At 45.1% G+C, this 12,392-nt stretch overlaps 1 protein-coding gene across 11 annotated transcripts in view; it reads right to left on the reverse strand.

Moving 5' to 3' along the window:
* IL16 (interleukin 16) overlaps window positions 1-12,392 on the reverse strand; it is a 61,071-nt gene that overhangs the window by 27,859 nt on the left and 20,820 nt on the right. For 6 of the 11 annotated variants that reach the window (XM_083712453.1, XM_083712448.1, XM_083712447.1 and 3 more), the window contains 6 exons: window positions 9,632-10,025; window positions 6,566-6,702; window positions 5,308-5,440; window positions 3,170-3,278; window positions 1,789-1,934; window positions 315-425 (listed from right to left, as the gene is read on the reverse strand). In XM_083712453.1, coding sequence (XP_083568579.1) covers window positions 315-425; window positions 1,789-1,934; window positions 3,170-3,278; window positions 5,308-5,440; window positions 6,566-6,702; window positions 9,632-9,940 — 945 coding nt within the window. In that variant the 5' untranslated portion in view covers window positions 9,941-10,025. Of the gene's footprint in view, window positions 1-314; window positions 426-1,788; window positions 1,935-3,169; window positions 3,279-5,307; window positions 5,441-6,565; window positions 6,703-9,631; window positions 10,109-12,392 lie in introns of those variants that run through there. The other 5 variants (XM_083712445.1, XM_083712455.1, XM_083712449.1 and 2 more) reach the window with 2 other exon arrangements.

The raw sequence follows: 12,392 nt of genomic DNA on the forward strand, positions 1-12,392 counted from the left end.
GCAATGCTATCCCACCCAACCCTCAAAAATACAGATGGGAGAGAACTCACGAACTGATAGACAAAACCTACAATTTCACAGATATGCCATGAGTTTCACTGAGTTCAGTGTAATGACTCTGAGATAACTGAGAATACAATTCCAGTCCAACTAAACAATGTGTTGGCCATGCTGAATGGAGCTGATGGGAGTTTGAGAACGGTTAACGATGCCTTCCTACATCCCTCCTAAGTCTAAGCCGTATTGCTTAGCAGCCTCTTGGAAACCATTCCTGCCCAAGCAGAGAAGATACATGATTAAAATTAGCACCTCACCTTCCCTTGGCCTTTCATTAAAACAATGTTGGAGATTACAGAGGCTTGAAGACCACACGTCGCATGCATCAGCTGGGCTGTACTCAGCGACCGCGAAGACCTGGAAAGGGGCTGCATATTCAACGAAAAGCAACAGGTCAATGCCACTTGAAAGGACAGGAGACCATGGATGTTATGACTAGGGGTAGGATACAAATAGGGTTTAGTTTGAATTTTAAAGTGAACCTACTCAATTCACACTTTCTGAAACAGTAGGAACACTGAGGTCCAGCTCCGAGGGCCTTCTGGCAGTTCCCTCACTGTGAGAAGTGAGATTACGGGGAACCAGGCAGAGGGCCTTCTCGGTAGTGGCGCCCGCTCCGCACAATCGGAACAAATTTCAGAAGCCAAAAGGCGTGTTGGGAAATGCAATTTTTGAGCTGCCTGGCCCCGAAATGGCAATTAGGCATTCTGTTTTGGCAACTATAACCCTGGTTTAAGGGGGTCATTTGGTGCCTAGATTAGTTATTTGAGTTTCTAGCACTGCTCGCATCATTACTGACAATTAGTCACTCAGGCTGGAGCTGAGAGGAGTTATAATTCGAGAACATCTGGAGGCCACCACATTAAATTCCCCTACTCCTACCAAGAGAGCCTTTCCTCGTGCTACCTAGTGTGGCTTGAACTGGAAACCTTATGCACCACGATGCATATGCTCTACTACCGAGTTACAGCCAGACTGAGAAGATAATGCCTGGATGCTTAGAGACACTGTGGGCAGCCTCCTCCATGCATGGATGGCTTTGGGTTCATTGAAGACATTAATTAGTTAATAAAGTAAGGTAAAGGACCCCTGGATGGTTAAGTCCAGTCAAAGTCGACTATGGGGTTGTGGCACTCATCTCGCTTTCAGACCGAGGGAGCCAGCATTTGTCCTCTGCACTTGAGCAGGGTTGATTCATGTTCAGCTTGTCATCTACTACAGTCCCAAGATCCTTTGCACATGTAGTAGGGCAAAGCCAAGTAAGGTAAAAGGTAAAGGACCTCTTGACTTTAAGTACAGTCAAAGGCGAATATGGTATTGCGGCACTCATCTCGATTTCAGGCCAAGGGAGCTTGTATTTGTTGACAGACAGCTTTCTGGGTCACGTGGCCAGCAGGACTAAACTGCTTCTGGCGCAACGGGACACCGTGACAGAAGCCAGAGTGCATGGAAACGCCATTTACCTTCCCGCCACAGCGGTACCTATTTAACTACTTGCACTGGCGTGTTTTTGAACTGCTAGGTTGGCAGGAGCTGGGACGGAGCAACAGGAGCTCACTCCGTTGCGGGGATTCGAACTGCCGACCTTCTGATCGGCAAGCCCAAGAGGCTCAGTGTTGACTGTTCCCTTGACAGGAGGGAAATTGGTAGCCATAAAGCTGTACACCAGCTGTTCCCTGCTAAGCATAGCTCTGCCTTGTTGCTGCTGCCATCTGATGGATTTCCTCTTACGTTTACAGAGGCTCTTCCTGTTGAGGTGTCCAGCTGCTGAGAGAGAGACTTCCTGTTGCTGTAAAGTGAATGGGACTGTCTGTACCGGGAGGCTGATTTCTTTGCCATGGGGCTGTCAATTTCCCCTATCCAGTATGGACTCACACCTGTTAACAATAACACACAAGAGAAGGTATGAAACAATCAGGAGTGTATTACAAGGATCAGAAGATAAGAGAGAAACTGCAGCACTGCAAGTGTTTCCAGATTGACATTTTCAAGGCAGATATGGAGGATGGAGAGGTGTGCAGCCCCCTCAGTATTCCTTAGTGGGGGGCTCAGCCCCCCGAATATTGAGGGGGCGGAGGAAGCCAAACTGCCAAGCTGAGCACGGCGCAGCATTAATAATAATAATAATAATAATAATAATAATAATAATAATAAATTTATTTTTACCCCACTCTCCCCAGCCGAGGCCGGGCTCAGGGGGGCTAACAACCAATAATAAAAACAAGTTGGTTGAAATACAACTTAAAAAACAAGATTAAAATACATTGAAACATTAAAATGCAGCCTGCTGCAAAGTCACACTGGCCTGCGGACCAGCTACTCCCGACACCAAGCTGACTGGTGCAGCCTTCCGCTAGGCCTCGTGTCAGGCTGTGACACAGCATCTCCTGACACCGTGGGGACCAGTGCGGCCTAGCAGAAGGCTGTCCTGGCCTACATGGCATTGGAAGGTGTGTGTGACATCAAACATGAGCAATGCGCACCACCACCCCAATCTTGGGTGCCACCCGACACCTGTGGAGGGGTGTGTGTGTGTTTGTGTGTGTGTGTGTGTGTGTGTAGAAGCTAGCCTACTGTACAAAGTTAAAATTTCCCTTACTTGCTCTACCCACTATGGACTCTGGCCTTGCCCACCATGGGCATCTTCAGCCTCAGTCCTTCCTCCCCGCACACCCATCTGCAATATCACCATGGCAACATCTATTATTATTATTATTATTATTATTATTATTATTATTATTATTATTCAGGTTACTTGTTGCCTTCTAAAATACATCTCCAGCTGATGTACTTATGCAGTTTTAAAAACAACCACCCAGTTCAGCAAGGCAACAATTATTCTGCCCTGCCTTAGGGTGTTGTTTGCCAGGATTAGCAAGATAGCATACGTGGATTGCTTTTGATATCCTAAAGTGCTATATAGTTCTTTAAATTCAGATAGATTTAAAAATGCCGATCTTCAGCTAAAGAAGGCTCCCAGAGAGGTTTGTCAATCACTTTAAAAAGAGAGCCTATAATCTAAGAAGGCACGACACGAAAGGAAAATGGATGTGGGGAGGAGGAGGAAATAACAGCATTAAGTGTTAAAATATAAATTGCCGCTAGAACTTACTGGCTGAATTGCTGCGAGTCCTCTGACATTTTGCTTTTGTCTGTAGAATGGAGCCGTTGTGTACGTCCTGTTTAACAGGCTGCTCTTTGCGAGAACAAACTGAGGATTCCTGGAGTGGGGAGAAAAAGTCTAGCTCAATCTTTTAAGGGGGCAATGCTTACTCTGAGCTTGCCTGAATACGCTGGAGCTCTCTCCTGTCTTGGCGTGCAACACCAATAATACCCCTCACCAAAATGGCAGAGCCATTTGTCATACCCATGCAAGAGATTCTTGAAAACTTTAGCAGACTTGGATGATGAGTCCCCTATATGTTACATAATTTTTAATTAGGGTTAACGAATCTTTGACTAACAGCTCAGAGCAAGCTTAGTTTTAACAGCTATGTGGCAGGCCAGAAACAGGAGAAGGGTGGCTCTTTTCAGTATGAACATAGGAAGGTAGGAAGCTGCCTTTTACCATAAAGTCTATATAGCCAAGCATTATGTACACTGACTGGCAGTGCTGAATGCCAGCCTGGATTCCACAAACCCCACATTGATAGACATTGCTGTTGGGCAGCCATGTATCCCACCCACCCACCCCCTGCCAGGAATGCCCTTGGGAATACTTGCTCCTGTTTTCAACATCTGGATTTTCAGAAAATCCCATAGCAACCTGCCATCAAGATTTAATGTTGAATGGCGACTTCCCTTTTCCCCACAGCAGAGGGCGCTTTTGTTAAGTTACTCAAACACCGTTGCTGGGTATCTTCCCCTTATTGAACACTTTGGGGGGATGAGATGTAGAAAAGCACAGAATCCTAGAACTGTAGAGGCGGAAGGGACCCTGAGGATCATCTAGTCCAACCCCCGCAATGCAGGAAGACAGAGCTGTCCCATACGGGGATCAAAGTTGCAACCTTGGTGTTATCAGCACCATGATCTAATCAACTGAGCTTTCCAGACTGACAATCACCTTTCTTTCCTCCAGTGTTCTCAATGGTTACTTTTTGTTAGTGTGGCAGCTGTGCCACTAAGAGCTCTAGGACAGGCAGAAATTCAAGAGAAGATATTTTTCCCCCAGTGTGGCCATGCCACGGAGAGGAAAAGCACGCCTCTTTAATTTCTATCTTCCATGCAGGTATTAAAGGCACGGGGGTGGAGGTTGAATATGTGTAAAGGTAAGGTAAAAGGACCCCTGACCGTTAGCTCCAGTTGTGAGCTACTCTGGGGTTGTGGCGCTAATCTCGCTTTATTGGCCGAGGGAGCCGGTGTACAGCTTCCAGGGTTATGTGGCCAGCATGACTAAGCCGCTTCTGGCAAACCAGAGCAGTGCATGGAAACACCGTTTACCTTCCCACCAGAACAGTACCTATTTATCTACTTGCACGTTGATGTGCTTTCGAAGTGCTAGGTTGGCAGGAGCAGGGACTGAGCAACGGGAGCTCACCCTGTCATGGGGATTCGAACTGCCGACCTTCTGATCGGCAAGTCCTAGGCTCTGTGGTTTAACCCACAGGCCATACCTTCCCTAATACCAACCACCTTGGGTCCTGTTTGTGATGCTGTCCAGTTGTTCCCTGCCACGCATAGCACTGCCTTGTGGCTGATGCTGCCGTCTAATGAATTTCTTCTTACATTTACAGCAGAGACTTGCAACAGGGCCTTGTAAGTGGTGGCTCCCCTCTTTTGGGAATGGCCTACCTGGTGAAGTGTGTCTGTCTCCATCATAACTGACTTCCAGGAGGAATTTTTTTTAAAAAACCAAAACATTCTGGTTTACACCCAGACCTTTGAAGACTGAAAGCTACTGTTCCTGGAAACCTTGAAATTATTTGCTATGGGAATGTGTGACTTTATGTTCATGCCATCAGAGTCCTTCCAGGGGGACATATCAGGGCCTCTTATTAGGAAATGGCCCCACACCAGTAATCGCTAGAGATCACTCGGTGCTCCTATGGCTATTGCTAGGCACTGGCCTGCTTTTTCCCCTCTGGGGAAAAAAAAGGAATAACAAGTGCTACTTGCCTCTCCTTTGGCTGAAGGATCAAGTGGGCAGAGACAAAAAAGAAAAGAGGAAGGAGGAGTCATGTAGGGCATCTTGCCAAAGTCTCCCCCCCACACACACACACCTGCAGACCTGTGGTCTCTCCCACGTACCTTGTTAGCAATGACTAAGTTTACCAAGCCTTTTGCCGACCGGATGAGCGATTCCGCTTCTTTGCTGGAGAGCTCCTTAAGAGATTGTCCGTTGACAGTGAGAAGTTCGTCGCCAGGGCTTAGACGGCCATCCCTTTAAAAACAGCATCAGATACACACTATAACTGATGTTAGAAAAAAAAGTGGTACCTTGGTTCTCGAACTTAATCTGTTCTGGGAGTCAGTCCAACTCCCGAAACCATTCAAAAAGCAAGGTGCGGCTTTCGATTGGCTGCAGGACCTTCCTGCGCTCAAGCAGAAGTCGCGTGGGACGTTCGGCTTCCAGGAAAATCATTTGCAAACAGGAACACTCACTTTCGGGTTTGCAGCGCTCGGGAGCCGATTTGTTCAACAACTAAGCCATTCGAGAACCAAGGTAAAGGTAAAGGGACCCCTGACCATTAGGTCCAGTCATGGCCGACTCTGCGGTTGCGGCGCTCATCTTGCTTTATTGGCCGAAGGAGCCGGCGTACAGCTTCTGGGTCATGTGGCCAGCATGACTAAGCCGCTTCTGGAGAACCAGAGCAGCGCACGGAAACACTGCTTACCTTCCCGCCAGAGTGGTACCTATTTATCTACTTGCACTTTGACGTGCTTTTGAACTGCTAGGTTGGCAGGAGCAGGGACCAAGCAATGGGAGCTCACCCTGTCACAGGGATTTGAACCGCCGACTTTCTGATTGGCAAGTCCTAGGCTCTGTGGTTTAACCCACAGCACTGTATTTATTTGGAACTGGAATCACTTCCCTGTGTCTGCTTCGTTCCCTGAAGCTCAGGTAACTTAAGAGATTTGGAGACTGCACAGAGGTTCATATGCCCCTTACCAAACAACGCCCCTCAGCCCCCACCCCAACCAGGTGATGCTGGAATGGGGCATAACAACACAACCTGTAAGTGAGAGCACTTAATGTGTTGTGTTATTAAAATACTGCTCTGGCTGAGCTGCTGTGATGTCATGCAATGTTCACCAATGTTCCAATTTCTGAGTATCAGTGTTTGCAAACCTCCGCACAGCCTGTGCACTGTGATGAATCAGGCAAATAGATACATACATGCATAATTAATTCCAATAATAGAATTTATTCAGTCCAGAATTGTGGATTGTGATATTATGCTAATGTCCTTTGCCTATTTTGAGCCTTGGTTAGAAGAGGTAAATTAGAAATATGAGTAATCAAATACATTCATATTCATCATCTTTAAGCGAAGATGTGAAGTACCTCTGGGCAGCTCCTCCGTCAATCACGTGGCTAACTGTGAATTCTTTTCCAAAAGCAGAGCAGTTGGGAGTCCTGGAGACTTGAATTCCCAGTCCATCGGTACCCGTAGCTATGCAGAGCTTCCAAATGCAGCTGTCCTGGTTTGGAAGATTTGGAACGGTATTTAAGGTAAGAACTGATGCTTCTCATGAGGCCAGCTATAACATTTGGATAGCCTAAAAATAGATGTGCTGGTGTATTCATACAAATCAGAAGACATTCCCTATCCCATGCAATCTTTGAATCTGCATCTTAGCAGATACATCCCCTCCAACATTCCTCCAATGAAAATAGGGATGTCCTAAACAGACAAACGGGACATTCTGGGATCAAGCCCAAAACTGGGATGATTTCTGTAATTCTGGGACTGTTCCGGGAAAATTGGGACATTTGGAGGGTATGCAGATAGTGTGGGGTGTTTGTGCTGTGGTCCTTGATAAAGTTGAGCTTTTTTGTTAGTACTTTGTCTCTCAAACGAGGTCTACTTGATTTAGAGAAAAAGCCAAGATGGTTTTTGTGGTATTGTGACATACATTCTTTATGGGCCTTTAGGGATGTTACTTAACTGCACGTTTCAGTATTTTTGATGTGCCCTTTGGCAGCAAAGCAGTTCATTTCATTTTAGTTCCCTTTCTGTTGGTAGTTGGGCCCAGGAAAGTCTCTGAAGGAGCCTGGCCTTGTTCTAAAAACGTTATTGCTGATATGTAGAAGAATTTCAGCCTCTGATCTAATAAAGTTTTTACACATTACTGTTCCTTTTTAAAAAACCCGCAGTTTATTTATTTCTGCTTAGTTGCACTTTTTTTGTGATGATGGCTTTATTGGTGTTTCTCTTTAAATAAAAATAAAAATCTGCAGTGTTAAATGGATCAGTTTAGTTGCTTAGAGAGTAGTGCTGATAATGCCAAGGTTGTAGGTTTGATCCCTGGATGAGACAGCTGCATATTCCTGCTTTGCAGGGGATTGGACTAGATGATCCCAAGGGTCCCTTCCAACTCGACAGTTCTATTATTTCTTTTATGGACAAGTCATATTTCAAACGTATGAATTCTCACAAGCTTTCCAGCATCAAACACTAAATAGCACTACACACCAACTTTTCTTCCTTCATAGTCATTCCTATATCATCTCTTATCAAAACATTTTTATACAGTTTTGTACTGCAAACAGGTGATGTTAGATGCCATTCTCTCTGCCTGCCTATCATCTTGTTGAATGGTTCTGCTAACATGAATTTGACCCAAAGAGTATTGTTTTCTTTCACCCTTTTTGCAGACGGGTAGATATTTTTGGTCCCTGCTGCTTGCTTGAAAATGTAAAGCCCACAATCTTTTATTTGTTACTTCTGACCAAGGAGGGCAGAGAATTTTGAAACGGCTTGCATTTTAATGCAAACCTGCCTTATTTGTACTTCCCAAAACAATATGTAAACTGAAATGCAGCTATTCTTCAAAATTTGCATTGCTCCATATTTTACTATGTACTTAATTATTCTTATATATTTTAGAAGTTTATATCCCACTTCTCAATATATACCCTCAAAGTGGTTTACAGGAGAATATAGTTCTCCAACCAAAACATACGTACAAAATTGCGTATATTAAGGGAGAGCATAAAGATGCATAAGTTTGTGAATATAATGAACAATATGCATGATCTTAGCCAACTAGGTTTTGCAAAAATGCATATAGATGCACACTAAAACGCTGTCTAATTTTCATGAAGACCTTAAAAAAAAAACCCACAATCCACTAACTGATGTGGAATTGTGCCAATCTGTACTTAAGTGAAACTGTAATTGACAGAATTGCCCATTTTGAGTTCTACAGCTCGCTTTTATGCTGTTGTATCTTGATGGTGGTGGGTACTGGTTTTGAAATCTGGGAGCTAGCTTATGGACCTTTCTTTATGCAACATTAACATGACAATATTTAAAGTGTGAAATCTCATACTTTTTAAAAAATACTAGGCAATATTGCATGTCAGCCGTTGTCTACTAGTATCATAGAATTTCGTAGTTGGAAAGGACCACAAGGATCATCTAGTCTGACCCCCTGCGATACAGGAATCTTTTGTCCGACGTGGGACTCAAACCCACAGCCCTGAGATTAAGAGTCTCATGCTCTACCAACTGAGCTGTCCCTAACTATGCAGTTATTCCTATATCCACTCCACTCCAAGCCGTGCACTGCTCCAAAATCATGCAAAGCCCCTTTGCCAGTGGATGACAGTAGGCAAGAGAAACAGATATGAGCAGTGATACCTTTCTCATATCACCTTCCACTGCATTAGGATTATTGCCTGTCTCTCCAGCCTATGGTCTGCGGCTCTGTCTGTATACAGTGGTACCTCGGGTTAAGAACTTTCCGAGGTCCGGAGGTCCGTTCTTAACCTGAAACTGATCTTAACCTGAAGCACCACTTTAGCTAATGGGGCCTCCCGCTGCTGCCGTGCCACCGGAGCACAATTTCTGTTCTCATCCTGAAGCAAAGTTCTTAACCCGAGGTACTATTTCTGGGTTCGTGGAGTCTGTAACCTGAAGTGTCTGTAACCTGAAGCATCTGTAACCGGAGGTACCACTGTATATGTGACTGCACCATCCCTAAGGGGCACCCGTAACGTTTGCAACACAAGTCGGAGGACCTGTCTCCGAGCATTTCCCTCCAACTAACAGCTTTTAAGCCACATTTTGCTGATGAGAGGTACCTTTTAAGACCCCAGCTTACCCCTGCTGTGTGCGCTGTAATGACAGCTTTGTATCATAGCAATGCTCTCTGTATTCCTGGTAGGATGAGCCTGCTGTGCTGCAGAACGGAGAGCACATTGGATGAGCAAGCCACACAGTAGGGGGGGTAATACCCTTGGCACGGAAATTCATGCTGCCTTGGGAAAAGGACACGGTTCTGGGGTTTGTCTCCTGAACCTCTGATCACGAGAAAACCCATATTCAACAAGGGGGGAGGTGACTCTTACCCAGATCTTAGGGAACACCAAACATCCAGTGGTCAGGTGTGACCCTCTTCCTACCTTGATGAAGAACTTTCTCTTCATATTCTTGCAGCCATCGCTGGCCGCAGCCCTCAGTTGCATCATGCTGGTGATCATAAAAGGATCAGGAGGGCTGTCCTCGCTTGACGATGCACACGTTAATTGAAGCCGAGGGCAGTAGTCGCTTTCCTCCTGACCCCAGTTGGCCTGTGTTTCGAAGGGATTGGGGTACTTCTCCTCCGGGCTCGATCCGTCGTCGCTGTTCTTGCCATTGCAGAGGATGAGGGAGCGCGAAATGGAGCGCAGGGTTTTCGACTTCCGACTCTTTGCGCTGTTCTGTCGCTCCATCTTCGCCCACCCAGTAATCTGCTGCTTCCCGTCAATTTGCCATGGCTATTACAGGGGCTTGTCCCAATTATTGCAGCTGAACATCCTGCTGGAGGAGAGAGATAGAGAGAAGAGAAAGCTGGGTTGTAGATATTGCTGTTTCATCTCTTCTTCCCCACCCCACCCCAAAATAACACACCGTTTCAAATTTGCGATTTTTATTTTTTTTAAGACACAGGCCTTCAGTTCAGGCACAGCAACGTGATGCCTCATGACTTGCTAATTCTGTATTTTTCAGAGAAGTGCTAGGCATGTCTCTCCTCACCCCACCCCCCCCTTCGCCGCCTTCATCTCTTGGCTTTATATTCTTTCTATTTCTGTCTCTAAGCACCATGGAAGACTCAAAACAAATATTTTGCATCGGTCCTCTTCAGTTTTGGCAATCCTCCTGTGTCCCTTCCTCCTCAAAAATACACCCAAAAATCAAAGTGGGCATGTGGCAAGCACATGTTTCCAAACATCTGTCATACAGGTATACCGGATAGAGGATCCCTGTATCTTTTTTCCCTTTGGGGAAGGCAAGTAGCTTGATTATCTGTCCAGCCTGAAGCCACCTGTAGCTGCTTAAGGAAAGGAAGCTCTGGGCTGGCGGCCTGCTGGGTGGGGACAGAGGGAGTCAAGAAACCGTATCCAAATAAGTGCATTGATGTGCAGAAGTCTAGGATTGGCTGTGATTGTAGCCCTGTTCCAATATTCAGCTGCCTATGGAGAGGGATGGAACTGCACACACAGTCTCTTTTCCCAACCACCCCGGTAACGCCGCCTTACTTGCCTTTTCTCTAAACTACTCCCCACCCCCTGCCATGTTGTAGCCTTTCCTCATCGGGGAATTTGGACGTGCTTAGGAAATTGATTGATCCCTGGTCAGACTGTTTTTGCCCATCTAGCCCAGTGCTGTCCACTCTGGCTGGCAGTGCAATATTTAGAGGGTGCAATACTTGCTATGCCCCGGGCACTGGCAGTCCACACTAAACCACTGCTGTTGGCTCCACAAAGACGAGGATGCTTGCTATTATTGGCTACCTGGTTTCACTTCACCCCTTTTTAAGAATGTTTTGAGAGTAGGAATTGCCTACCTTCAGAGAAGTCTGCCCCACTGTGTTCTGTGTGAGTCGCTGTTTCAGGTGCAAAAGGGTAACTCATGAAGAAAAGTAGGGGGTGAACTCCTCTTAAGTTAGGTCTATGTGTCTCTATGAGGAATAATGGGATAAGTCCATTGCACCAAACTCATATGAGGCAGAACTGGCCATCCTCAGCAGATTGAAAGGAAGCAAAAGGGCAGCATGGAGTTTCAAAAAGAGCTAACGGGCAGCTTCCACTTGTGGGTAGTACTTCAGAGTTATGGTAGCTTGTAATAGTTTGATTTAAATTTTATTTCTCATGGCACACTAGCTGTTATCTATATTGGCACATAGTTAACTATTGTAGTAACATATCTCTACAAAGATGGTTTCCTCATCTTAAGGGTAGTGCTTAAAAAAAAAGATCTCATGGGATAACATATACATTTACGCCTTGTGGAATTAAATTATACAAAGGAAACATGTTTAAACTAAAAGCCAAAAATATGCATCGTACAGATGCTTTTGAGGATTTTGTTAGGTCTGGGGTTTTGTAAGTAGACCAACCAAGAATTAGTTTCCCCAGAAAGCAGTTTCCTTTCACTTTTGTGTTGCTCCAGATTTTAGAATATAATTTTTGGCTCAGCAAACTACATATTTTAGGATAAATATTTCAAGTTAAAATGTGTACCAAAAATTCAAGCACAAAATGATGTGAAAACGAAACTGACACAGACCAGAAATAGACTGATCTGACTATCCTTACCAAGGATGGATGAATCTTTCCTTTTCTGTATCTCTGAGAATCTCATTTTCCCAATCTTAGAATTCCTTGTGAAAACTCATCAGCATTTTAGTGTGCATTTCTCATAATATACACATTTATGAATGTCATTTTCAGTAACACTGAAAGCACTCAAAACCATTTAAAAGCACCCACACACTACAACACCCACTCTCAGAAGACCTGCCACAACAGCCAGTTAGTAACCAAAGGACTGTTGGAACAAAAAGGGAGGCCAGCCTCCCATGGAAGGGAGTGTGGGATAACCAGCCTCGCATAATAAACATACTTCAGTCTAATTAATACATGAAGGAGTTAATACCATAGAGTAAGCTGTCCTGCCCGGCTTAGCTATGTCACTTCCCTTACTTTAGGAGGAAATAGACAAACAAGACTATTGCTTCCCCCCGAGTCTACCTGAGAAGTTCAGCATGTTAAGAGGTTTGAGCTGGTTGCTCCAGCTCAACAGCATGGCTCTCACTATATACTTTTGAATTCCTATATCAATAATCTAGGAACTTTCACCACTTTGTAACCAAGCTAAGTTTTACTGCCTGTGCAACTTTTC

Source organism: Podarcis gaigeae, assembly GCF_964106915.1.
Source record: "Podarcis gaigeae genome assembly, chromosome: 14".
Classification (NCBI taxonomy): Eukaryota; Metazoa; Chordata; class Lepidosauria; order Squamata; family Lacertidae; genus Podarcis; species Podarcis gaigeae.